The sequence below is a fragment of the Silurus meridionalis genome, chromosome 25 (assembly GCF_014805685.1).
Source record: "Silurus meridionalis isolate SWU-2019-XX chromosome 25, ASM1480568v1, whole genome shotgun sequence".
Taxonomy (NCBI): Eukaryota; Metazoa; Chordata; class Actinopteri; order Siluriformes; family Siluridae; genus Silurus; species Silurus meridionalis.
The window spans coordinates 11677501-11702950 of NC_060908.1; the positions used below are offsets into that span (position 1 = coordinate 11677501).

The 25450-nt window shown below is 36.6% G+C and overlaps 1 protein-coding gene across 3 annotated transcripts in view; it reads left to right on the plus strand.

The window, feature by feature from the left end:
* The window catches only part of fibcd1b (fibrinogen C domain containing 1b), a 169924-nt gene that overhangs the window by 56400 nt on the left and 88074 nt on the right, over positions 1-25450 (plus strand). For all 3 annotated transcript variants that reach the window (XM_046839692.1, XM_046839693.1, XM_046839694.1), the window contains exons 3-5: positions 7188-7667; positions 13819-13978; positions 15602-15738. In XM_046839692.1, the coding sequence (XP_046695648.1) occupies positions 7188-7667; positions 13819-13978; positions 15602-15738 (777 nt within the window). The remainder of the gene's footprint in view (positions 1-7187; positions 7668-13818; positions 13979-15601; positions 15739-25450) is intronic.

Consider the following 25450-nt stretch of genomic DNA (forward strand, 5'->3'; position numbering starts at 1 on the left):
TGCTTTTTTTTCTCTGACATGATGGATTCATGTTGATTTGTGAAGTAAAATGCAAGCAATAGCTTTTCCTCCTTTCTTTGTCCTTTGCATATAACATTTAGACCTGAGATAACTGAACACAGTAGGGAGTTAATACAGACATTGTGCTCACCGGAATACAGATATAAGATGTATCTACAGACGTATGTGCCATGTGAACATTTTTACATGTCTCGGTTATGCAATCATCTGACATTGAACATAAGTAGGTCCAGCTGCAATATGGGAGCAGTAAGAGTATTATGTCCAGTGGCACTGTCTGGCAGTGTAATGTAACTGCAATAAATTAGCCTGTTATTTTCAGAGACATTAAATTTACTGAAATATTGAAGTCATACAAGGGAAAAATATATACGGTAGCTATGACATTATAAATAAAGCATTCCTATTAAAGGATATATTTTTAGGCAAAAGTACATCTCTTCCTTTCTCAATCACAAAATAAAATAAGGAATGGATTTTCAGAATTTTTTTGTACGTATAACGAATTCTGTATCTTCTGTTCATACAATTGACAATGTAATAAAAAGGTCATTTCTGACATGACAATGTAATCTCTCCTGTATCTAGGTCACATCCTGGTAACATGACTAAATTAATGTTATCACTGGATCTGAAAAATCAGAAAAAAAGAACTGCAGAGGCATGAACAGGTTATTTTAATATTCTGAAGTTCAGAACCCTCATCCTGTGTTTATTAAATCCAAGAAACTTTCCTTTTTAAATCTGGCATTTAAGTGTATGTTACACAGGTCATAAAAACTTTTTAGAGAATAGTCCAGTAGAGGAATTATAAAATATAAATAATCATGCAGGTTCCCAATTATCCATTTACTAGAATTTACAAAATTCTGTTCATGTGAACTAAGGAATGATTACTGACAGTATAACGTCTCCAAGTTACGATGTAACCATGCTTCCCAGAGGGAACAAGATGCTGCATCAACAAAACTTCGGGAACGCTTCCGCATTGTCAATTCTCTGAATCACGTGTGTAATCCACCCAATGGAAAGCAGCGGGGTAACATAACCAGCGGGGTGATCCACAATCCATCTGCTGAGCGTCTGCTTGTTGGGAGACTTCTCCTCGGAGGGCCATAGCAGATAAACAGCTGCTCTGACTTCCTCCACAGACTTGTTCTGTGGAGGTATATGTCCAGTGCTCAGACAGTCGATTAAGCTTTTCCTGGTCTGGGGCCTGAAAAGGAGGGGGGAAGAATGCTGGGAGCATAACCGGTCATGGGCCGACCGAGGGTACCTTGGGAACATACTAGGATCTAGGGCAAAGAAGGCACTGGACATACCTGGAGTAAACTCCAGGAATGAAAGGGCCACAAAGAGGGCCTGAAGATCCCCCACTCTCTTGAGAGAGGAATTGGCCAGGAGGAACACAGTCTTAAATGTTCAAGAAGGGCTACTAGGTCCGCAAACCATGGTTTGCCCAGCCACCGTGGGGCCACCAGGAGGAGATCGACTCCATGCCACGGCATTTAGCCCTAGAGAACCAGACATCTTGAGCTCTGTAAAATTATATATATAATTGCATGGGAGGAAACACTGGAACTGCAACTACTGATACTTGGCCCCATGAAACCTGTTGACGACTGTAATCATAGAGTCGCCAAATAGGCCAATTAGCACTAGAGGGGCATCCAGCAGAACGGCCCTATCTCTGTTGGTAAGATCCGACAGGGTCAGCCATAAATGCCTTTCGGCAGAAACAAGGGCTGCCATTTAGTGCTCCTTAGAGCCAGGTAGACCTCCTGGTCGCCTAAAAGGCTCCTCACTTTCAGCTCTTGCAGCACTGGGAGTGGAGTGTTGGCATGGACATGTGAGCGGAATCTGCACAGTCGGCTCCCTCGAGAACCGATTTAGCATGCTCCGCTCCCATGCAAACAATACACAGGCTGTGGGTATCCCCCCGAAATATAGTGGGGGCAAGGAGGGACACATGGCCTGAAAGAGTGTTTTCTCTTGCTGCTTGCTTTAATTTTTCATTTTTTCTGGACATTTACCACTTACCATATAGACAGAGCACTTCCTGAACAAACAGAAAAGCTTGTGCCGGCTTCACTCCATGTGCTTTTTATAGCTTCCTGGTCATGATGTCACCGGTGATGCCTCGCTTTCCATTGAAGGGATTACACACATGATTCAGAGCGTGGACAATGTGGAAGCTTTTCCAAAGCGTTGACACAGCTCGAGTTCCTGAAGGGGAACTATATATTTTTAATGGCTTTACATGAAGTGTGCTTTTTTTTTCAGTGCCAGCCGTTAAAGGCCAATCAAATTGCAGGCAGTAAAGCATTGTCCATTAGCATAGACCAACTGGTCAGTGGTGGCTCATAGATATTTGTTGGTAAGAACTTTTCTTTTATTAAGCTTATATTGAGTGAATTGTGTTTTATTCACAGCCAAATACGTAAAAACCTTTACTTGCTGTGAAATTAGGATCATGTTGGAAGACAAGGAAAAAAATACAGTGGCATTTAAAGACACACATATACACTGATATGAAAGGTGATGACAGAGTTGTTTTATGTTGCTGCTAATGAACTGAAACATGTAACAGAAGAGTAGGTTAATTGTGTGTAGCATTTAGTTGTAGGAGCAGATGTTCTAATGATACCCGCCCCCCCCCATCCGTTCTATTGTGTATTTACAAAGTAAAGATGGCAAAAGCACACAAATTGTTCACTTAAGTCAAAGTACGAATACTTACGTTTTAAAAGACTCTGGTAAAACTTGAAGTACTGACTACACTTTTTCACTCAAGTTAAAGTAAAGAAGTTTGAGCTCTGACATCTACTCAAGTAAAAAGTAACCATTCCTACTACCTGTTTTAGTGTCATGTTAGTAACTGGACCTCACATTATATTAATATTTTAATACAAAATAATTTAAAATTTTGGTTAACTAATGCAGTGGTCTCCAACCCCCAGTGCCGGTCCGCGGGTAAATTGGTACCGGGCCACACAGGAATAATACATAACTTACATTATTTCCGTTTTATTTATTATCTAATTCTGAACGATGTTTTATTTTGGAAAATAACCGGATTCTCTCCGCCACATCTGTCTATGACTCACTCTTGATGCGTGTCATAATGCCTCGGTCACATGTCTTGCCTCCATCTGCTACCTTCTTAAAGAGGCTTCTCCGGCCGCTAACACATAATACATTACCGCTAAATTTAAACCCCCAAGCTAGAAAAATTAACAAAAAACCCCACAGTGGATTCACGTTTATTATTATTTTTTGAATAATAATATTTTATGCTGCTTATTTTGTTGTATTTATCCACCACACTTTAAAGGCCGGTCCGTGAAAATATTGTCTGACATCAATCCGGTCCACGGGGCAAAAAAGGTTGGGGACCGCTGATCTAATGAATGTATCCAGGCTGAACAAACAACATATAGAACAAAAGCAGAGCAGGAAGTAAAAAGTACAGATATATGTGTTGAAATATAATGAGTAAAGGTAAAAAGTTAAAAATAATTAGTAAAGTACTGATACCAGAAAAATCTACTTAAGTACAGTAATGAAGTATTTGCACTTTACTACTTCCCATCTCTGTTGTAAGCATACAACAGATTACAAAGCCCTTCCCCAGATCTGCGCTTAGACACAATTCTGTCTTGGTGGTCTACAGATATTTCCTTGGACTTCATGGTTTGGTTTGTGCCCTGACATGCACTGGGACCAACATATATACATGTATGTGCCTTTTCAAATCATGTCCAATCAACTGAATTTACCATAAGTCAGCTCCAATTAAGTTGTAGAAACATCGCAAGGATGATCAGCTAAAAACAAGGTGCACCTGAACTCAATTTTGAGTGTCATGGCAAAGGCTGTGAATATTTAGGTACATGTGATTTAATTATTTATGTATTTATAAATTTGCAAACATTTCAAGCGGACTTCTTTCACATTGTCATTATGGGGTATTGTTTATAGAATTTTGAGTAAAACTATTAATTTAATCCATTTTGGAATAAGGCTGTAACATAAAATCTGGAAAGAGTAAAGCTCTGTGAATACCTTCCGAATACACTGTATATACATTGTGTGTGTGTGTGTGTGTGTGTGTGTGTGTGTGTGTGCATTATATCAGGAGGAATTGATTGATTTACATCATTTACATATTGCTTTTGTCCCCTTTTACTACCCACAGTTGACTCTTTCTTTCTTACTTTCCTTGTTTTACATCCAATGCATTGCATTGTTTCAAGGCAGCTACAGTATCTTCATTAACACCCTCTCTGAGTTATGAATCACCTCAAGCAGAAATGACATGACATAATGACATACACTGCCAGTCACTAAACTCTAAAGGCAAATTGGACTAGGGATCTACCGACTGATATATTAATTATGATATATATTCACTGTACTATTGTCAGAGGATTAGGTACATTTGGGAAAAAAATCGAGAACTGTCTCCACAGCTATTTCTTGGCCAAAATAAAATAGTTACAGTTAACCTATTTTTCCACAAACTGTTCCCTTTTCCAGAAGTGTCCCATCACCATTTTGTCTTAGTTAAAATGGTGCACACAGGCTGACACATGGGATTGTGGCATGTAGGACAAAGAACAGTGCATGTATGCTGCTTTTAAACAATCAGCCAAATGTAGGTATCTCAGCTTTTGTGTCCAAGAGGAGTCTGCACTTACTTGGCAAGTTAGTTGCTTATTCAGTGTTCCAAAAAGATGAGTCTATAAATACATGACAAGACATTCATTAAATGGTTACATCAAATTTAATGAATAGTATTTCAATTGTAGGTCAACTTTTAAAAATGTTTAGCACAGCTACAGTATTTGCAGTTCAAAGAATAGTATAGATAAGTAATATTTTGTCTGAAATTCAAATGACATTTTGACATAAGACTTGAATTATTTAATTGCTTGTCAGCAGAAAATGTTGCTTGCAAAAGTATTTAAACCCTTTCTTGGAATCAACTTTTGCTGCACTTGCAGATTTAAGTGTGTTTGGGTAAGTTCCAACAGCAGTCTGTTGCGGAATGATTTTCATCAAATTGTTTCTAACAGGTACGCTCCAGGTTCTCCAAGTTGGTTGGATGATATTTAGTTAATGCAATGTCCAAGAGCTTTAACATATTTACACTGGGAATTTGATCGGGACTTTGACTTTTTTTTAGAGCAGACTAAAGTGAGTTGTATTATAACCTCCACCTGTAATTTGCTCCATTATTACCCCTTCATTTTTGACAAGATGTCACGCTCAAGTGGCTTGTTTCTTTTTTGACCATCCAGTTCTCAATTGCTCTTGAAATTGTTATATTTTCTGTAACTACACTCTTTAACCTTTTCACACTTACTGTTGCCTTCACAACCACTTCCTTCACCTTCACCAGTCTTATTTTTGACAAAGGGCCCGGCTTAAATCAAGTTTTAGTGGAGCGATGCTTTCCTCATAACTAATACTGTAGTATTTACTGGGATGTTCAAACTGTAAGAATAAAAATGTCTTAGAATGCTCCTAATAATAAGTTGGAGCTGTTTAATATTTATATTTAGTAAATTTATTTAAATAATATCTTTCATCCAGAACCTGTTGGGTTGCATACTTATTCAAGCAGCATTTTTTGTTGCAATTCTTTTTTTTTTTTTTTAAATACTTGCTGACAAATCACTTATGTCATTGGAACACCTGCACAACTGCTTGTTCATGCAGTTATTCCATTAAAAATTGACAGTTAAAATTTGGAAATATTTCGCAGGTGATATTTGTTCTTCCAGACTTTAACTATCCCATTTTTAGAGGTCCTGTATCCACTGTAGTCTCTGATTCCTTTTCTCAGATGATAGAACTGTAACCTGATGAATTTTCTGCTGTGGTGTTCTGTGCTTTGTGCCCTCTGCATTCTGAGACAATTTCACACTCACAAAAAAAAAAGCTATTTGAGCTACCATAGCCTTCTTGTCTTTGTACCAGTGTGGTCATTCTCCTCTGAGATCTCTCATGAAAAGATATTTGTGCCTATTTGTTTTTTTGTGTGTTTTTTTTTAATTTCTTCTTTTCTGTGCCTAATAATTTAAATAAAAATAGCAGTTTAACAGTTTTGGAAATACTTCACATTCTGAGGTTTGATGTGAACATTAACTGCCCTGTATCTGAAACATGAATCACGATTACATGCACTGTGCTGCTGTTGCCATGTGATTGGCCAATTTGATAATTGCATGAATGTACATGTGTTCTTATTAAGCTGGCCATATAGAAGAAGAAGTGGGAAAGATTATGGATTGCTGCTTGATGCATCTATATATCTCTCTTTCTCTTACTTCTCCTGTCAAGCTGCACTAAAGTTAATTGCCTTTATAGGCTTTTTAAGTCACTCAAGACATGGGAAATGGTTATGTTGATCATTATAAAGGTTTTTATGTTAGGTCTAATGCTCAGCCTCACTCCTTCTGTTCTCTTTGCCTTTCCAGATTGTTTTCTTTTTTGTTTTCTTTGTTTTCTCATTCTAATTCTCTCATTTCTCATATTCTACACATAATAACTAGCAACCTAAACTCAGTCCTGAGTTTTCTTAACTCTTTTACTTTTCTTTATCATTGTTTCTGTCACTATCTCTATATCTGCCTCACTTAATGCTTACAAAAACATTAGCACACGTATGCATATATAGATAATTACAACCTGTTGACTTACTTACAATAAACACCTTGTTGTCATTTGCAGCTGTGCTGCACTTTTGTAGACACACTAGGAGATTAGATCATTTATTTGGTGTATAACAATATAGAACTAATATGCCACAAAAGTTCAAGGCAAGGCTTGTGTGTAGAAATTGCGATAAAAAAACATGAATGATTCTTCAAGCTTCTTGTGTATAAATTTTTAATATTTTAATATAGCTGTTGTTTTGTTATATGATGCCTGAGTCTGAATTAATCAGATCAGATTAATCCAATTATTAACATGGAATCATTTTGTTGTATGTATCCTAATTAGACACCAGCTTATGGTGTTTAATCCAATTTTATAGTTTGAGTATTGATACTTAAGTATTTATGTGTGGGCTGCACTCTGTACTGTGCTACTGTTTGCATGTAGGTTGGCCAGGTTTTTCTAATACACTTTTTTCCACCCTCTCTTTCTTTCTGCAGAGGATGAGCTGCAGTTATTTACTCTGCACTATTCTTCTTTTCGTGGCTGTCCTGCTTGCCATTACAGTAACAGGCACCATTCTGTTCCTGAACCACTCCCAGTCTCCGCCTATTTCGGATGGCCCGCCACATATCACTACCAATCAGGATGAGGCCAATGCTTTGGTCACAGTTGAACGAGGTGATGGCTCACGCATCAACATTTTTATTGACCCAAACTGCCCTGACTACAACAGCAATTTCCTACGACTGGAAGGAGTGCAGACCTCCCTACTTCACTCGCTTACGGATCACGACTCAGACCTCAAGTCAGTCAAAGGCCAGGACCGGGCGCTGCTGGTCAACCTTGCTGAAGAGGTTGCAAAACTCTCAGCACATGCCGGCCAGTTAAAGATGGACTATGAGTCTCTGCGGAGGGGCCAAAGCAACTTAGGACAGGACCTTAACACTCTGCAAACTGAACAAGGAAAGCTTATACAGGTACATTTCTCTAACTGTGTTCAGATACCGTCAGTGTTACTCAGTATTACTGGCTGCAAAAATGACACAAAATGTTGTTGTGGTTAATTAACAAACCTGATTATACGGAATATACACATCTCTTTTAATATTTAAGACTGAAGAAATAATTTAGATTGTCAAGGGTCCAAGTTTTTGTCTTTGGAACCCGCCTTATTCTTTTGTCATTAACACACATTATGTGTGGAATTAGAGGTATACTATATCGACCAAAATTTGAAAACACCTGAGTATAAGATTTGTATATGCTTTTAAACTTTTCCCCATTTTCTCTCATAATAACCTTAACTATTCCTGAAAGGTGTCCAACTCTCCAACTTTGTACTTTATGGTAACATTTTTGTAGAACCACATATGGCTGTAACATATAAGATTTTAATATAAAAACTTCTGGTACTTTATAAAGCTCATGTATCCCAACGTAACTCTTATGACCCATGTATTTTCTAGGATAGAGCTACTTGACATAAAGGCTGATACAAGCCATCTGTCAAAATACAGATGTCTCAGCAGAAATGTTACAATAAGGCAATATGGCAATATCTAAAATACAACCTTTCTAAACTTGTAACCATGGAGAATGCTAGATCTGGGGTAACTACATGTCAATGAAATATCAGAACCTACTTGTTACATCTTTCTCTATGAATATATGCCATGCTACATCCTGTAGTAGTTTTATACTTTTTTTGGCTAAACATAAATTGTAATTGCATGTGTGGTGCTACCAAATGTTAAGTGAATTATCAACACTCAAAAGTATCATTTTGGATTAACACCCCCTGCATCTTATGCCAGTTTCTGGCAAACTGGGATTGACTTACCCTGCTGCACTCACATAACCCGGTGCCAAAAAGAAATTAGAGAGCTGTTAATCACTATACAGCATCTGTGCAACAGAGGGCAATATACAATATTACAACCTGAATTACTTTTTTAGATTTATCAACAAAGGTAATGGCCTGTGTGTTAATGTTCAGGCTAATCTATCCGGAATTCACTTTTTCCAAAAAGTTTGTATAGGCTTTTGTTACAAGGATGGGGGGATCCTTCATACCACAAATATGAGAACAAGAATTTATGCTGCTTGAAATCTTTTTTTTTATCTTATTCAAATAAATTAAATCTTATACATATTAAAAGTACAAAGTCCTTGTATGTGACCTCTTACATTCCAGGTTGAATTGATTCAGCTATATTATAATTCAGCTATATTTGACTATACAAGGCATACCGTTTTATTAAATTGCCTTTTATGCCAAAAAAAAAAAAAAAAAAACCCAGATATTTTTGTTTACATTTATCGTTGCAATTTGAAGTGCATAGCAATAATACTAAGTACGTTCTATGCAAGATTTAAAATACTTTAAATGTTTAAACTTACTGAAAAGCATTTCAGATCAACAAATAAATATTTTAGACATGAATTTTTCCCTTCAGAAAGTTTTTAATGCCTGTGTCTAATGCAATAATACCATTATTTGAGCTGAGTCTCATTCTGGTTCTCAGTGACAGATTCTACTCTAGAATTAGATCAAAGAGTCTGTCACTCTTCACTATTTAATAAATTTGTTTATCCACCTTGTGAAACTACTGATTAAAATGATTAAAAAAAAAAAACTGCCTTTGCTCTAATCTCATTGCAATCTGTTGGAAAGTAAAACTCCAGACTCAAACAGGCAACACTAAATGCACAACTTTAGATTGACAATTCATCCAGGTGCTTTGAGCACCACTGTGGCAGACTCCTTACTGGTAAAAATGCCACACCCAATTTTTCCCCTGGTTTTATAATCGATTTAAACAAATACCTTTTAAGTCCTATGAACAGAATACTAGCTTAGAACTTTATCTGCCTAATGTACCAACATATTGGCACAGATTTTGTACGAGAGGTTTGAGCGTGTATTCGATGCTCCAAATGATTTCAAAGGTCTTCTTAGTGGAGTTGAGATCAGGAATCTGGGCTGAAAACATGAGTTCTTTCTCTCTTAGTTTGGCAGATAATGTTTTTAAAGACTTTGTTTTGTGTAGGAGGCATTCTCATGCTGAAACTTTTTGGGCCCCTATGTGACTGTGAACGCAAACCTACAAAAATATCCTACACAATTGTTTGCTTCTCATTTATGCTAAATTCTTCTGAGTAAGAGCTAACAAAGAAAGAAAAATGTCAATGCAGAACAAGTTGTCCTCTTTTTTGGTCTATTTTTCTGTCCTATTTCTAGGCTTAGGCCTTGTTAGCCGTGATATTCAGTATGCTTTTTATGATTATATTGTTCCCGACCCCTTTAGCTACTGGGCTACTGTAAAGGTCAAGGTGACATGATTCAGTGAGGCACATTATAAGAGGCATGACAGTGACAATGATCCTACAGTACCTACCTCTAGGATATAAGATTGCTATGACACACAGGAATACTACAAAAGTTGTTCTATAAAATCTATAAAACAAATGCACCTGGCAAACTGTGCGTATTCATAATAGAAAATACAGAATACAGACATACACACTGTGTTGCGGTTATGAGGTACATAAATATATATATAATATGGTTTTCCTAGGGAGTTTAAATTAAGGCAGATTTAGTGTTATTTGGGAAAGAAATCTTACAATTATAAATGGTTCATTAAAAAGCTTAACAATTTTTAAGTTTACCCTGTAAAATAAAAATACCCTGCAGTGCTCACAATGCTGGCCTTATGGCAATACATGATGTGATAGCTGAAATTTGATTGGATAGAAACTCCAATGTAATTTGGAATTTGGAAACAATTTGGAAACAAAACCTTAATTTAAATTCCCTAGGAAAACCATATTTTATATATATATATATATATATATATATATATATATATATATATATATATATATATATATATATAATTTTTTTTTTTTTTTTATTGACAATGAATTAAACGACATTGTTACATGAGGTGCACTTAATTAGCTCTAGTTTTGTTTATGCAATTAATAGACACAGTTTCAATACATATACAGTATAGCATATATTATGAGGATAGGTGTGCATTCTATTTTCCCAGTTACATTTAGAAACTCTCAGATGGCACGACAATTCATCACTTTTTCTGGCTTTTTGGAAATGTAATGCATTACAATGTGACTGATATGAATGAAGGTAAAGCATGTCATTATTCAACTCTTCGTTGGTTGAGATATGCCGAAACTTCTCCAGTTTTTTAAAAGAATCTGTAGCTAAAAAATGCCCTAAAACAGTGATTAAATAATACTGCACAGGGGATAATCCATTTCTTTCTCTTAGCATAGAGTTTCCAGTGGTACTGAAAAACACTTCCCCCCCCAAAAATGTAGGCAAACAATATTTAATTCTGCCTAATTTTGATTTTACTTTACATTCCGTCTGTATCATATTGTACGCACAATATACATACAAAATATTATAATTGACAACACATGAGACAGAAGCTCCACAATATACATGCTTATTTTGCATAGTCAGGAGTGTGCAGATATATATTAATGCCTTTACCTCTATTAAAAATGTTATGTATCCATTTGAATGGATATAAACTGCATACAAAGTATATATATCCGGTTTTGTAAAACCAATAGTCTGACTTAGATTCCTTTTAGATTTATATACATGCCTGTTTTTGGCTGATAGAACTTAAACCAGTGTGTTCTTGTGCTGTTGTAGCCCATGCGCCTCAAGGTTTTAACATGTACATTATGAAATGCTTTTATTCTTACTATGAATTAAGGAGTTATTCAAGGTACCATAGACTTCCTGTCAGCTTGATTGTGTCTGGCCACAGACCTGCTTGTTAACAATGCTAACACATTGGTTGTGTTTTTCATGGCATTCTGTATTACAGTCTATAGATTGTAAGAAATCTCAGATCAGCATTGGAGCCACATGGTTAGGGCCATTTATAGAGACTGATTGACTGTGCGTTAATTTGTTCATTCATTCTTATTCTTAGAATTAGCACTGAATTTTGTGTGTGTGTGTGTGTGTGTGTGTGTGTGTGTGTGTGTGCAGAGAGACCCTGCATCATCATTTCATCTCCATTGTAAAAAGATACTCCAGTTTTAGTCAAGTAGAGGCAGATTATTTATTATATAAAATAAGACACACCCAGCATAACTGGACACACGCCCACACAAGTACATTTTCCATTTAAAATGGGTCAAAATCTATTTTTACGTGTGTGTGTGTGTGTGTGTAGTAATTGCGTACCTACAGCAGAAGACTGCTCTGTATAAATATGCAGCTTTTGCCTGTGTTTTTTTTATAATCTCGTGCACCTTTTGTGCTCAGCTTATAACTCAGTCACTCTTTTACTCTTTTCCGCACGTTTAGCAGGTTGAAGTCTCTGCAGGATCTGATAAATGCACATACCGTATAAAACATACCGTTTAGGGATCCAGGGTAGATTTATTGCTGCTGACATTTCCATGCAACAACAGCTGGGCTTTTTTTTTCATAGATTTTGGAAACATTTACACAGATGACAAGCTACTTTTTCAAAGAGTTGGATGCTTTGCCTTTGCTGGAAATATGTATGTGTTTTCCTCATTACAAATATTCACAATGGGTTTATTGTACCTGCAGTACAGAATTTTAAACCTTTATTCTTTTCAGAGATAAAACATTTGTGGGTTTTTTATTTATAAACATTGTGCTTGGCAATAATTAATGAAATAATAATTAAAATTATAAATATTTGATTCTATTAGAGAAAACTTCATATAAACAAACTAGTGACACAGGAAATGGTCAAGTGCAACTGTGAACACATTGAACAAAAATAAATACATTTATATATTATATGCATTTAAATATACCATTATATTTAAATATTGTTATTATTATGTGTTTTTCATTAGTAGTAATTCCTTTTTAATAGAATAATTCTCACTTATTTTTATTAGTTGAATGTATGATGTCTAGCTTAACGGACATTCCCATGGGTCAACTGTAAAGTCTTCATGTTTGCATGCTTCTTATTTTATGCTAGATTGCTCATAAATGATACTTACAGCAAATTTGTGATATCTGTGACTTCAGAGTGACCAGTCACTGCTTTTCCTGCCATTAAAAGGATAGAACAACAACAAGTTACAAGATGATTGTGGTGGAGCTCGGAACTTTTGTACTAAAAGGGGTTAGATTGATGAAAAGGAAAAGAAAAGGACAGTGAGTGTTAAGCCGCTCTGTTTGGTGCTTGAGCCATCATATTTTTAAGAGCTAAAAAGAGCTTAAAGCTAGCGCTCTGGCAAGCCTGGGTGAAAGAATGACACTCTCACTGGGGTTTGACATTCACAGCAGTAGGGCTGCTGTAGTCAGCAAAATAGGTCCTTTATGATGGATCATAGACATAGAAGGCTAATTAGGGTGCCAAGCACTGATGGTGTATAGGTGCCATATTGTTATTCTACCTCCTTCTTTTTCTTCTTCTGGGTAGAGTTTACAGTATATGGCAACCCATACTGTAAAACCATTAGGTAAAATGTTGTGGTACATTCTGTTTAAATTTGGCCCAAGTGCTGCCAATGCTCTAGTGCCACTATGGGAAGAGAATTGGGCCTCATTTAGAATAATTTTCAAATGTACATTTTTTGATCAGTATGTAAATGTGGTAAATGTGTTAAGTTCAACACATCATATGACACCAATTTCTAACTTGATATGTAATTACATTTCCCAACATCTTGGAGAATTTTGAATATTTAAAATAGGTTGGCTGTAATAGGATTTAAAAGCATTAAAGTTATGATGGTACACTATATTTATTATACCTTTTCTTTTTCTATTTCTTCTTTTAGATATGTATGTTTTTATGTGATCTGTTGACTTGAAATGCTTTTTGATTATGGCTATTCTTTGCATCATTTCTTGATACTGCCAACCAGTTGTTTTTTATCCTTTGCTATTGACTACAACTAGGATTTAGTATATACCTGATAGAGCACATGCTGAGCTTTCACACAGTCCTACATTCACTAATCCCACATTAAAGGTATAAACAATAAGAGAAATTAAATTATGTTAACAAAACCTACAGAGAGCTGATCTTTTCACAGGCTCTTATTGTCATGTGTGTGTGTTTTTCTGTGTGTATTTTCCAGCTGCTTTCAGAGAGCCAGGTTAACATGGTAAAGGTGGTGAACTCGGTCAGTGATGCCTTGAACTCAATGCAAAAGGAGAATGGAGGCTTGAAGGCTCGCGTGAAAGCTGACTTGCAGAGAGCTCCAGTCAGAGGATCTCGTTTCAAAGGCTGCTCTAATGGTAAAAGCTTTTTGTTTTGGCTATATTTTTGTCCATTAAAGCCATTGCACTCATCTTTTATCATCTTTTGATTTGTTTCATTCTTGTTTGTCTCTCTCTCTCTCTCTCTCTCTCTCACACACACACACACACACACACACACACACACACACACACACACACACACAGTGCAACCTCGATACTCACGGGGTTACATTCTATGACCCCTTGCGAGTAACAAAAAATTGCAAGGTTTTGACTCTGCTTTTGATAATTACATTTTTTAAGGGGAAATTGTACAGTTCATGTTTTTCAAACATTTTTATGTAATTTATTAGTACAAACTCTGTTTTGAAATATTACTCCGAACTTTTAAGTCATTTGCGGCTTCTCGCGAACTTTCAGATTTACTATTAAGAGTTACTCTTAGTCCGGTTCCAAATAAAAAGTTGTGAACTACTGAGGTCACGAGTGTCAAGGTTCCACTGTATATATAGAAAAATATATTATATATTTCTGAGAAAATGTTATTTCTAAGAAATGTACCCATAATAATAAATGCAATAATAATAAGAAGAAGAAGAAGAAGAAAATGATATACTTAATTATTTTATACATCAAAAGAAAAACACTACAGTTATCCAAGATGGCTATATGAAATAATATAAAAAAATGTATATATTTTCAAATTAAATATCAGATTATTAAAGGTTTGTGTGTAATTTGTTATTTAAAAAAATATGTTTTTATTAAACGGCTTTATTCTGGTCAGGGTTGCTGTGAATCACTGGCCAGGAAGGCAGAACTACAGTAGTGGCAATTTATTTTGGAGCCAAACCACCCACCAGATTTTGGGTGGTGGGAGGAAACTGGAGAAGACAGAGAAACCCCTCTTGAGAAAAACACAGATCAGGCACACTGCAGCTGTGACATGAGATTAGCCAATTCTATAAAAAAAAATTCATTTTACAACTACAGTACTCCAACCATAAGAGTGAAGCAGCTAGTGTCATATATATATATATATCAAATTAGTAAGATTTTTGTTTCATTCTCTTACCTGGGTATAAGACTTCACATATCCCCACAATGCACCATAGACAATTTAAGATAAACCTTTATTCGTCCCACAGTGGGGAAATTTCTTATTGTTTCTTATAGGGTAAATTCTTCGAATTATGCCACGTTGTAATATCACAAGCTGCACATTACGATCTCTACAACCGAGTAAATGCCTTTTACTCATCTGATTATGAACGCAGTAATAATCTGGGAAGCAGAAAATGTGAAACTCAATTTCATGGAAAACTGATTCTAAAGTGATGAAGTACACTATCTTGTTATTTCTTTTTTACTGTTGTATCATCTGAGCTACCATTAGCTTGATAACTATAAGGTTGTTTTTATTTACTATGCAAAAGGGCAGAGATCTTTTTAATATAACTCTAAATTGAAGCAGGCATTCAAAAAAACATTGATGGGTGCCCTCTCCAGTAGTGTAAACAGAGTTTTTAATGATAAATATATTGTACAATTGACAGACCGACATAACATGATTTGAACTGACCACAAGCAAAACATTTAAAGTTTATTCAAATAATCCAAATTGTTCTCTCTTTCTCTCTCTCTTTTTCTCTTTCACAGGCTCACGTCCACGTGACTGTAGTGATATCCTTGCGAGTGGTCAGCGGGAAGACGGCGTATATTCAGTTTTTCCCACTCATTACCCTGCGGGGTTTCAGGTCTACTGCGACATGAGCACAGACGGAGGAGGCTGGACTGTGAGTCCTACTCTTACACATTACACCCACTTATACACTGTACATGACCCTTCATCTACTGTACCATAATTAATTTTCACAGACTATTTGGCATGGCTTTAACTGCCTGAATGCATGTATTCCCCCACCACGCACATACACGCACACACACGCGCACACACACATACCAAAGTGAATCACTTGCCCACCCAAAAAGCTACTCAGCAATCAATCAGGGATTATGAGCAATCAGAAACTGTTATTCAGGGCCTGTGATTACACAAGCATGGGTTCTGACGTAAAAGCATGCAAGTGAGTGAGAAAGAGAGAGCGTGTCTAAGGAATGCGTTAACACCAAACACAAAGAGAGTATTAAATATGAATAATTTTCACCTATTCAGATTTAACCTTCAAAAATATTCTTATAAAACAGTTGAATGTGCATCCCAGGAAACAAGGATTAGCCTTAACAAGATAGAAATACAATACGACATTAAGAGCAGGATTTAAATAGAGAGAGTATGTCTAAGCTCAAAACATGTACACACATTAGGTAACAGACTAATGGTTGGAAAGGGGAGGAGAAGAGATTGGAAGCTAAGGAAGCGATATGTATTATAAAGATCATAATGAATCACAACACATTACACTATGTGCTAGGGGAAATGGAAGTAAAAAGATGCTTTAATAACTTCGGATCTGTGAAACCGAATGTGGGTCCGGTTGGATTTTTTTTTACAGCAAAGAAACAAGTTAAAAGACTACAACATTCACAGTCATACAGAAAACAGGAAAACATCATTCTAAACTCTACTGGGTGTATCCACTAAAACAGTTGTCATTTCGTAAAATATGGAAATCATATCAGATATGCTTGTTGGTTAATACTGTTCTTTTAGTATTTGAATATCCTTTAAGTACATATTCTCCAAAAGGCTTTCAAAATGAGCCAAATAATTTTCCTGGCTATAAAATACCTTCTGTTTAAATCTACAGTAGACAAAATTTAAATTAAAGTTATAATTTAATGTATTATTAGGATATTGGTGTACTGTTTATTATGTTCAATGCTGCAAACCTAGAATGTAAATTTACTTGCTGGATATTAATCTTAAAATTCTGAAACCACTGGATAGCAGCAACATCAAGATGGCACCTTCACATGATGAGTGATTTTTTTTTTCTAGTATTCATAATATGTTGTGTATGTCAGACACTGGAAGCTACTGTTAATAAGACTAAACGTTATTTAGCTTTCAGTTTGCAATCTAATACTAGTGAGCCTCAGTTTTAAGTGTATTAGAGTTCCTAAGAAATTAAATCTAACAGATTAAAGTAAAGATTGAGGGACAACATGTTTTATGTTGACGGGTAATGATCAAGTTAACAATATGAGCAAATGTGTTAAAATGGAGGTTTCCTTGGCTGATGTTCTGTCCCAATAGACTTTTTTTTTTTTTTTTTTTTATAATTTTTTGTCCATGTATGTAGTTATTTTTTTTTTTTTGTGTCTCCCACTACTACACTTCCATGTTATAAAGTCGCTGCTAAGAAGTCTCTTTTATTTTCAGTGATTAGGATCACATAATGGAATTTCACATTTGTAATTAATTAGCTCATAGAAAGAAGCGGATTCTAAACCACATTTTTCATGTTTTCCCAGACAGAACAAGTCAGTAGAGCAGACATCAAAGGCTCAGTGGGAGATCTTCTCAGCATGCTGGTTAGGGACGTTCCCTGTTTTAGTTCAATCCTGCCAGATTTGGCATCATACAAATTTAAAGTTGTTCAAAATGACAATAGAATTACAATAATTTCATTATTTGTCTGATCCTACTCACACGTGCACATGCCGAAGGACTTTAGTGATTTAGTTTTAATAAACAGTATATATATATATATGCAATCAATGACATTATTCAGATCATCAAGTTAATTGTGATATTACACAAAGAAACCGATTAAATATAAAATGCAGTTTTTATATAAAGATAAAATTTATTAATGGAAGAAAAGTTTTCCAAACCTAATTAGCCTAATGTGAAAAAGTTATTGACCCTAAACCTAACAACTACTGCCAATGGGCCTTTCACGTAGCTGCGACCTTCACTTGGGACTTACCTGACTTAATCCACCCCTTAATACCACCACTATTATGTCGCAATTATAGAAACCATAAATACAATACAAAAATGCAATATAACAACGCGAGAGAGAGGCATTTTGAGTATGGAGGGTGAATACAATTTTACTAAAGCAAGCTCCAAACCTCTACATTACAACTGCAACTGTGTCACCCACATCATCTGAAACAGTTCAGAATCAATATTTGTCTAATAACATAACAAAAACATAAAAAAATTAAATAAAATACAACCTATTTACCAGAGATGCATAGTCCTAATTTGCACCTCTCCTCAGAGGCTGTAAGCTAGTGGCACCACTCGTATTCACTGGTCTGGAAGTGGCAAACAAACCCTTTCCAGGGCTGAGAAAAGCCAGCTAGCTTCGGGGTTGGCCGACCTCTCCTCATGAAAATTTATTTTGAAGTATGTCCGAAACCAAATCACCTTATCTTCCTTTGTAGGCATAAAAAAGTCTAACTCAGATATATTAATTTGTGCAAAGCACTACAGACTTGGCTGTAACAGTTTCCCTCTGACCAACCAATCAGAAGATGGAAATATACTGATGTTATTCTGGGCCAAAGAAATCATCCACATACACATACTGGAAGCAGTGCAGCCAAGAGAAAATAATAACTGTTGGGAATAAATTAATTCAATTTCATAGAACAAATATTTTTAATTTAGGTTGTAAATGTAGGTCAGTGCTTCTGATAGTGTTTAGGCCAGCAGAGAAGGCTTTGCTGGCCCTGACCGCCCATTACTGATATATACTATACTATATACACTATATTGCCAAAAGTATTCGCATGCAAATGAACTTGAGTTGCATCTGATTCTTAATCCATAGAGTTTAATATGATGTTGGCCCACCCTTTGCAGCTATAACAGCTTCAACTCTTCTGGAAAGGCTTTCCACAAGGTTTAGGAGTGTGTTAATGGGAATTTTTGACTATTCTTCCAGAAGCGCATTTGTGAGGTCAGACAATGATGTTGGACAAGAAGGATGATTGTGATTTACACCACAGCATCTGATGCTTTGCATTGCACTTAGTGATGTAAGGCTTAGAAGCAGCTGCTCGACCATGGAAACCCATACTATAAAGCTCTCTACGCACTGTTTTTGAGCTAATCTGAAGGCCACATAAAGTTTGGAGATCTGTATCTATAAACTGCAGAAAGTTGGCGACCTCTGTGCATTATGTGTGTCAGCATCCGCTGACCCACTCTGTGATTTTATGTGGCCTACCACTTCGAGGCTAAGTTGCTGTCGTTCCCAATCGCTTGTACTTTGTTATAATACCATTAACAGTTGACTGTGGAATATTTAGTAGCAAGGAAATTTCACGACTGGACTTATTGATGGCATCCTATACCATTCCATGGTACCATGCTGGAATTCACGGTACCATGCTGGAATGGAAAGCTCCTGAGAGCGACCCATTCTTTGACAAATGTTTGTATAAGTATGTATGTGTGTGTGTGTGTGTGTGTGTGTGTGTGTGTGTGTGTGTGTGTGTGTGTATATATATAATACTTATACAAATACTTATTTTCCTGTGTATATGTATGTACAGTATACATATATATATATATATATATATATATATATATATATATATATATATATATATATATATATATATACACAGTGGAACCCACTTATCTCGACCTCGGTTAACTCGACAACCCTATTAAGTCTCGGTTAACTCGACAAACCTATGAGGTGGAACCACCAAATTCTCGCTTTGTCTAAGCATTTTTGATCGGTTATGTCGCCGAACCCTAATATCTCGAGCAAAACGGGGGAAAAATTAGCCATTTAACGTCAGTTATGTCAATCGGCGCTGTGCAGCCGCAGAAGAACTCGCGAAAGTGGCGGAAAAATCAAGCCTTACAGATGCTACAGGTGTTGTATTGTATACTGGTGAATCTCTGCTGTTAGTTAGTGCACATAATCCTTTTGTTGTTAAATGTTATGCGATGAACGGGAGGCGAAAGCCGTGCTTGGTAGAACCGGCGTGAGCGATAACAACGACCGCCGTGAACCAACATATACCAACAATAACGGATGGTGAGAGTGTGTAAATTTAAATAGGAGCTGGTGATGATGATAAACGAGCACCATATGTGCGCGATTAAAGCCGGGAGCTTCAGAGAAAGCGTCCGAGAAAGGCCTGACAGTTAACAAACATGTACTGTATGTATTTTTATAGCATGCCTTCATCAAACAAATCGCGGCAATGCTGTTGTGTAAAAAACCCTCCAAAAACACGTGCATGCACATTCTCATTTATTAACGCACATCATGTACATAAAGAAATTTCAAGCACGTTAATATATTGCCGCCATATTGGTTTTCGGTTATCTCGATCATCGGTTATCTCGATGCTTTTTGGCGACCCCCTAGGACATCGACATAACCGGGTTCCACTGTATGTATATATATATATATATATATATATATATATATATATATATATATATATATATATATATATATATATATACAGTGCCCTCCACAATTATTGGCACCCCTGTTTAAGATGTGGTCGTGGACTTCTAAAATTTCTCCTTTTTTTTAAAACAACATAGAACCCAAATGCAAAAAAAGAGAAAAATCCAACCTTTCATTTAAGTACATAACTTTGGTGGTAAAAAAAATCATACATTTAGAAAAAAAAAAAAACTTGAAATCATGTCTCCCACAATTATTGGCACCCCTAACAATTCCTCTGAAAAATTTAATTGTTTTTTTTTTTTATATATATATAGGTTGGTCAGGGTATCTAGGGACTTTACATTAGTAATTCATGATTTCCTGTTTCCCTGGGGTATAAATATGACGTGACACAGAGGCCTAATTCTCTTACCCATTTGTCAACATGGCAAAGACAAGAGAACACACCATTCAAGTAAGGCAGATGTGTGTCGACCTTCATAAGTCAGGCAATGGCTACAAGAAAATAGGCACTCGCCTTAACTTGCCGGTATCTACAGTCAGAGGAATCATTAAGAAGTTTAAAACAACTGGAACAGTGACAAACAAGGCTGGAAGAGGTCCCAAGTTTATCTTGCCACAACGCACAGTGAGGAGGATGGTAAGAGAAGTAAAAAAATTTCCCAAGCTCACCGTCACAGAATTGCATCAAAGAGTGGCATCTTGGGGTCACAGAGTCTCCAAAACAACCATCAGACGCTCTCTACATGCCAACAAGCTGTTTGGGAGGCATGCAAGGAAAAAGCCTTTTCTCACTAACACTCACAAACGTAAACGCCTGGAGTTTGCTAAGCAGTACTGGGACTTCAACTGGGATCGTGTGCTTTGGTCAGATGAGACTAAGATTGAGCTTTTTGGCAACAAACACTCTAAGTGGGTCTGGCGTAAAACAAAAGATGAGTATGCCGAAAAGCACCTCATGCCCACCGTGAAGTATGGTGGAGGATCTGTGATGCTGTGGGCCTGTTTCTCTTCCAAAGGCCCTGGGAACCTTGTTAGGGTGCATGGCATTATGAACACTTTGAAGTACCAGGATATTTTAAATAAAAACCTGATGGACTCTGCCAGAAAGCTGAAGATGGGTCGTCATTGGGTCTTTCAGCAGGATAATGATCCAAAACATGTGGCAAAATCTACACAAAAGTGGTTCAGCAGTCACAAACTCAAGGTCCTCCCATGGCCATCTCAGTCCCCAGACCTCAACCCAATCGAAAACCTGTGGGGCGAGCTAAAGAGAAGAGTGCATAAGAGGACCCAGGACACTGGATGATCTAGAAAGATTGTGCAAAGAAGAATGGTCAAAATCCTCTCTCTGTGTTCTCCAATCTTGTGAAATGTTATAGGAGGAGATTAAGTGCTGTCTTGTTGGCAAAAGGAGGTTGTACAAAGTATTAACATCAGGGGTGCCAATAATTGTGGCACACATGATTTCAAGTTTGGTTTTTTTTTTCTAAATGTGTGATTTTTTTTTACCACCAAAGTAATGTACTTAAATAAAAGGTTGGATTTTTCTCTTTTTTTGCATTTGGGTTCTATGTTGTTTTAAAGAAAAGGAGAATTTTTTGAAGTCCACGACCACATCTTAAACAGGGGTGCCAATAATTGTGGAAGGCACTGTATATACAGTGAGAAAAATAAGTATTTGAACACCCTGCTATTTTGCAAGTTCTCCCACTTAGAAATCATGAAGGGGTCTGAAATTGTCATCGTAGGTGCATGTCCACTGTGAGAGACATAATCTAAAAAAAAAAATCCAGAAATCACAATGTATGATTTTTTAACTATTTATTTGTATGATACAGCTGCAAATAAGTATTTGAACACCTGTCTATCAGCTAGAATTCTGACCCTCAAAGACCTGTTAGTCTGCCTTTAAAATGTCCACCTCCACTACATTTATTATCCTAAATTAGATGCACCTGTTTGAGGTCGTTAGCTGCATAAAGACACCTGTCCACCCCATACAATCAGTAAGAATCCAATTACTAACATGGCCAAGACCAAAGAGCTGTCCAAAGACACTAGAGACAAAATTGTACACCTCCACAAGGCTGGAAAGGGCTACGGGGAAAGAAGAAATGTAAACTGAAATGGAATCTATGCCTATGTTCAAATTTACTTGAAGTTGAAAGTAATGTACGCTCGTATTGCACTATAGGCCAACACGAACACACCCACTCGTAGCATGTCCACCTTATAACACTTTCTCAGACTAGCTAATGCTGTAACGTACTTTTACAGTGCAAAGCAATAAAAAAATACAGAGCAGCATGCAAAAACTTTATTTCTTTTTTTTTCTTTTACACACATATGGACTGACTAGAAGGGTTTAACTCTTCATTGTTGACTGGTGCCTGGTGGACTCCTCCTTCAGCTAACTGTAAACAGGGGCTTTGACAGAAGAAATTTTGAAGCATCGTTGGGCTTCTATCAATATCAATCATGTGTGTGGGAGGCAGGGAAAACTAGCATTATTATGACTCAATGAGTGAATGCGATCCGTGTGGGCACTGAGTAGCAGCAGCAAGTGACATGCTCAAAAATAAGTTACTCATAACAGTCCCGCTCACAAGTTTTCTCAAGGCCAGGGACATACTAAGGATGCATTTTTTTTCACTTGAATGAAACCTTGTGCTGAGATCAGTCTAAAAAGCAATAGATTTATTTATTTATTTGTTTGTTTGTTTGTTTATTTATTTATTTTTAATGGAAAATAAAAATTTTTGCTACATGAAACAACGTACTGTAAATTAACACAAAATGATGCAAAACTAACTGGAACACTTTAAAAAGTGCACATGAGCATTATTTATTTGTCCTTGGAAATAAAACACATTAACCTAAAATCTAAAAACTAATTTTGCACAAATAGAAAATTTTTAGAATAAACACATGAACAGAAAAACTAATATCACATTTGAGGCATGTTAGTGCATGCATATCAATCAACTAACTGGAAAGGTTAGCTCAACTTGCTATGCTTATGATTTAGAAATGTATGATAACTGATTATTGAGATAAAAATTTACCACTACTTATGGAGTATTTCACTTTTAGGATTGACCTAATTCACTCACTCATATGCAACACCTCATACGCATGTGTGATTTACATTTATAGCAAATTGGCAGATGCTTTTATCCAGAGCAACTTTAATAAACTTAAAAAATGTAACTTTAAATCAGAAGTCCAAACCATTGTCTTAACCACTAAACTACAGTACCATTTCTCTAAGGGTGCTGAGGGAAGGTTGGGTGATTAAGTCAGACAGCAGCTCCTATACCACCTTCTCCTCATACAGATGTGTAAATTACAGAAATGAATGCCTTAAAAAAAAAAAAAAATTATTTATATATATATATATATATATATATATATATATATATATATATATATATATATATATATATATATATATATACACAGGGAGTGCAGAATTATTAGGCAAGTTGTATTTTTGAGGATTAATTTTATTTGAGGATTAATTTGAACAACAACCATGTTCTCAATGAACACAAAAAACTCATCAATATCAAAGCTGAATATTTTTGGAAGTAGTTTTAGTTTTAGCTATTTTAGGGGATATCTGTGTGTGCAGGTGACTATTACTGTGCATAATTATTAGGCAACAACAAAAACAAATTCATACCCATTTCAATTATTTATTTTACCAGTGAAACCAATATAACATCTCAACATTCACAAATATACATTTCTGACATTCAAAACCAAACAAAACAAATCAGTGACCAATATAGCCACCTTTCTTTGCAAGGACACTCAAAAGCCTGCCATCCATGGATTCTGTCAGTGTTTTGATCTGTTCACCATCAACATTGCGTGCAGCAGCAACCACAGCCTCCCAGACACTGTTCAGAGAGGTGTACTGTTTTCCTCCTTGTAAATCGCACATTTGATGATGGACCACAGGTTCTCAATGGGGTTCAGATCAGGTGAACAAGGAGGCCATATCATTAGATTTTCTTCTTTATACCCTTTCTTGCCAGCCACGCTGTGGAGTACTTGGACGTGTGTGATGGAGCATTGTCCTGCATGAAAATCATGTTTTTCTTGAAGGATGCAGACTTCTTCCTGTACCACTGCTTGAAGAAGGTGTCTTCCAGAAACTGGCAGTAGGACTGGGAGTTCAGCTTGACTCCATCCTCAACCCGAAAAGGCCCCACAAGCTCATCTTTGATGATACCAGCCCAAACCAGTACTCCACCTCCACCTTGCTGGCGCCTGAGTCGGACTGGAGCTCTCTGCCCTTTACCAATCCAGCCACGGGCCCATCCATCTGGCCCATCAAGACTCACTCTCATTTCATCAGTCCATAAAACCTTAGAAAATCAGTCTTGAGATATTTCTTGGCCCAGTCTTGACGTTTCAGCTTGTGTGTCTTGTTCAGTGGTGGTCGACTTTCTGCCTTTCTTACCTTGGCCATGTCTCTGAGTATTGCACACCTTGTGCTTTTGGGCACTCAGTGATGTTGCAGCTCTGAAATATGGCCAAACTGGTGGCAAGTGGCATCTTGGCAGCTGCACGCTTGACTTTTCTCAGTTCACGGGCAGTTATTTTGCGCCTTGGTTTTCCACACGCTTCTTGCGACCCTGTCGACTATTTTGAATGAAACGCTTGATTGTTCGATGATCACGCTTCAGAAGCTTGGCTATTTTAAGACTGCTGCATCCCTCTGCAATATATCTCACTATTTTTGACTTTTCTGAGCCTGTCAAGTCCTTCTTTTGACCCATTTTGCCAAAGGAAAGGAAGTTGCCTAATAATTATGCACACCTGATATAGGGTGTTGATGTCATTAGACCACACCCCTTCTCATTACAGAGATGCACATCACCTAATATGCTTAATTGGTAGTAGGCTTTCCAGCCTATACAGCTTGGAGTAAGACAACATGCATAACGAGGATGATGTGGTCAAAATACTCATTTGCCTAATAATTCTGCACTCCCTGTATATATATAGTACAGACCAAAAGTTTGGACACACCTTCTCATTCAAAGAGTTTTCTTTATTTTCATAACTATGAAAATTGTAGATTCACACTGAAGGCATCAAAACTATGAATTAACACATGTGGAATTATATA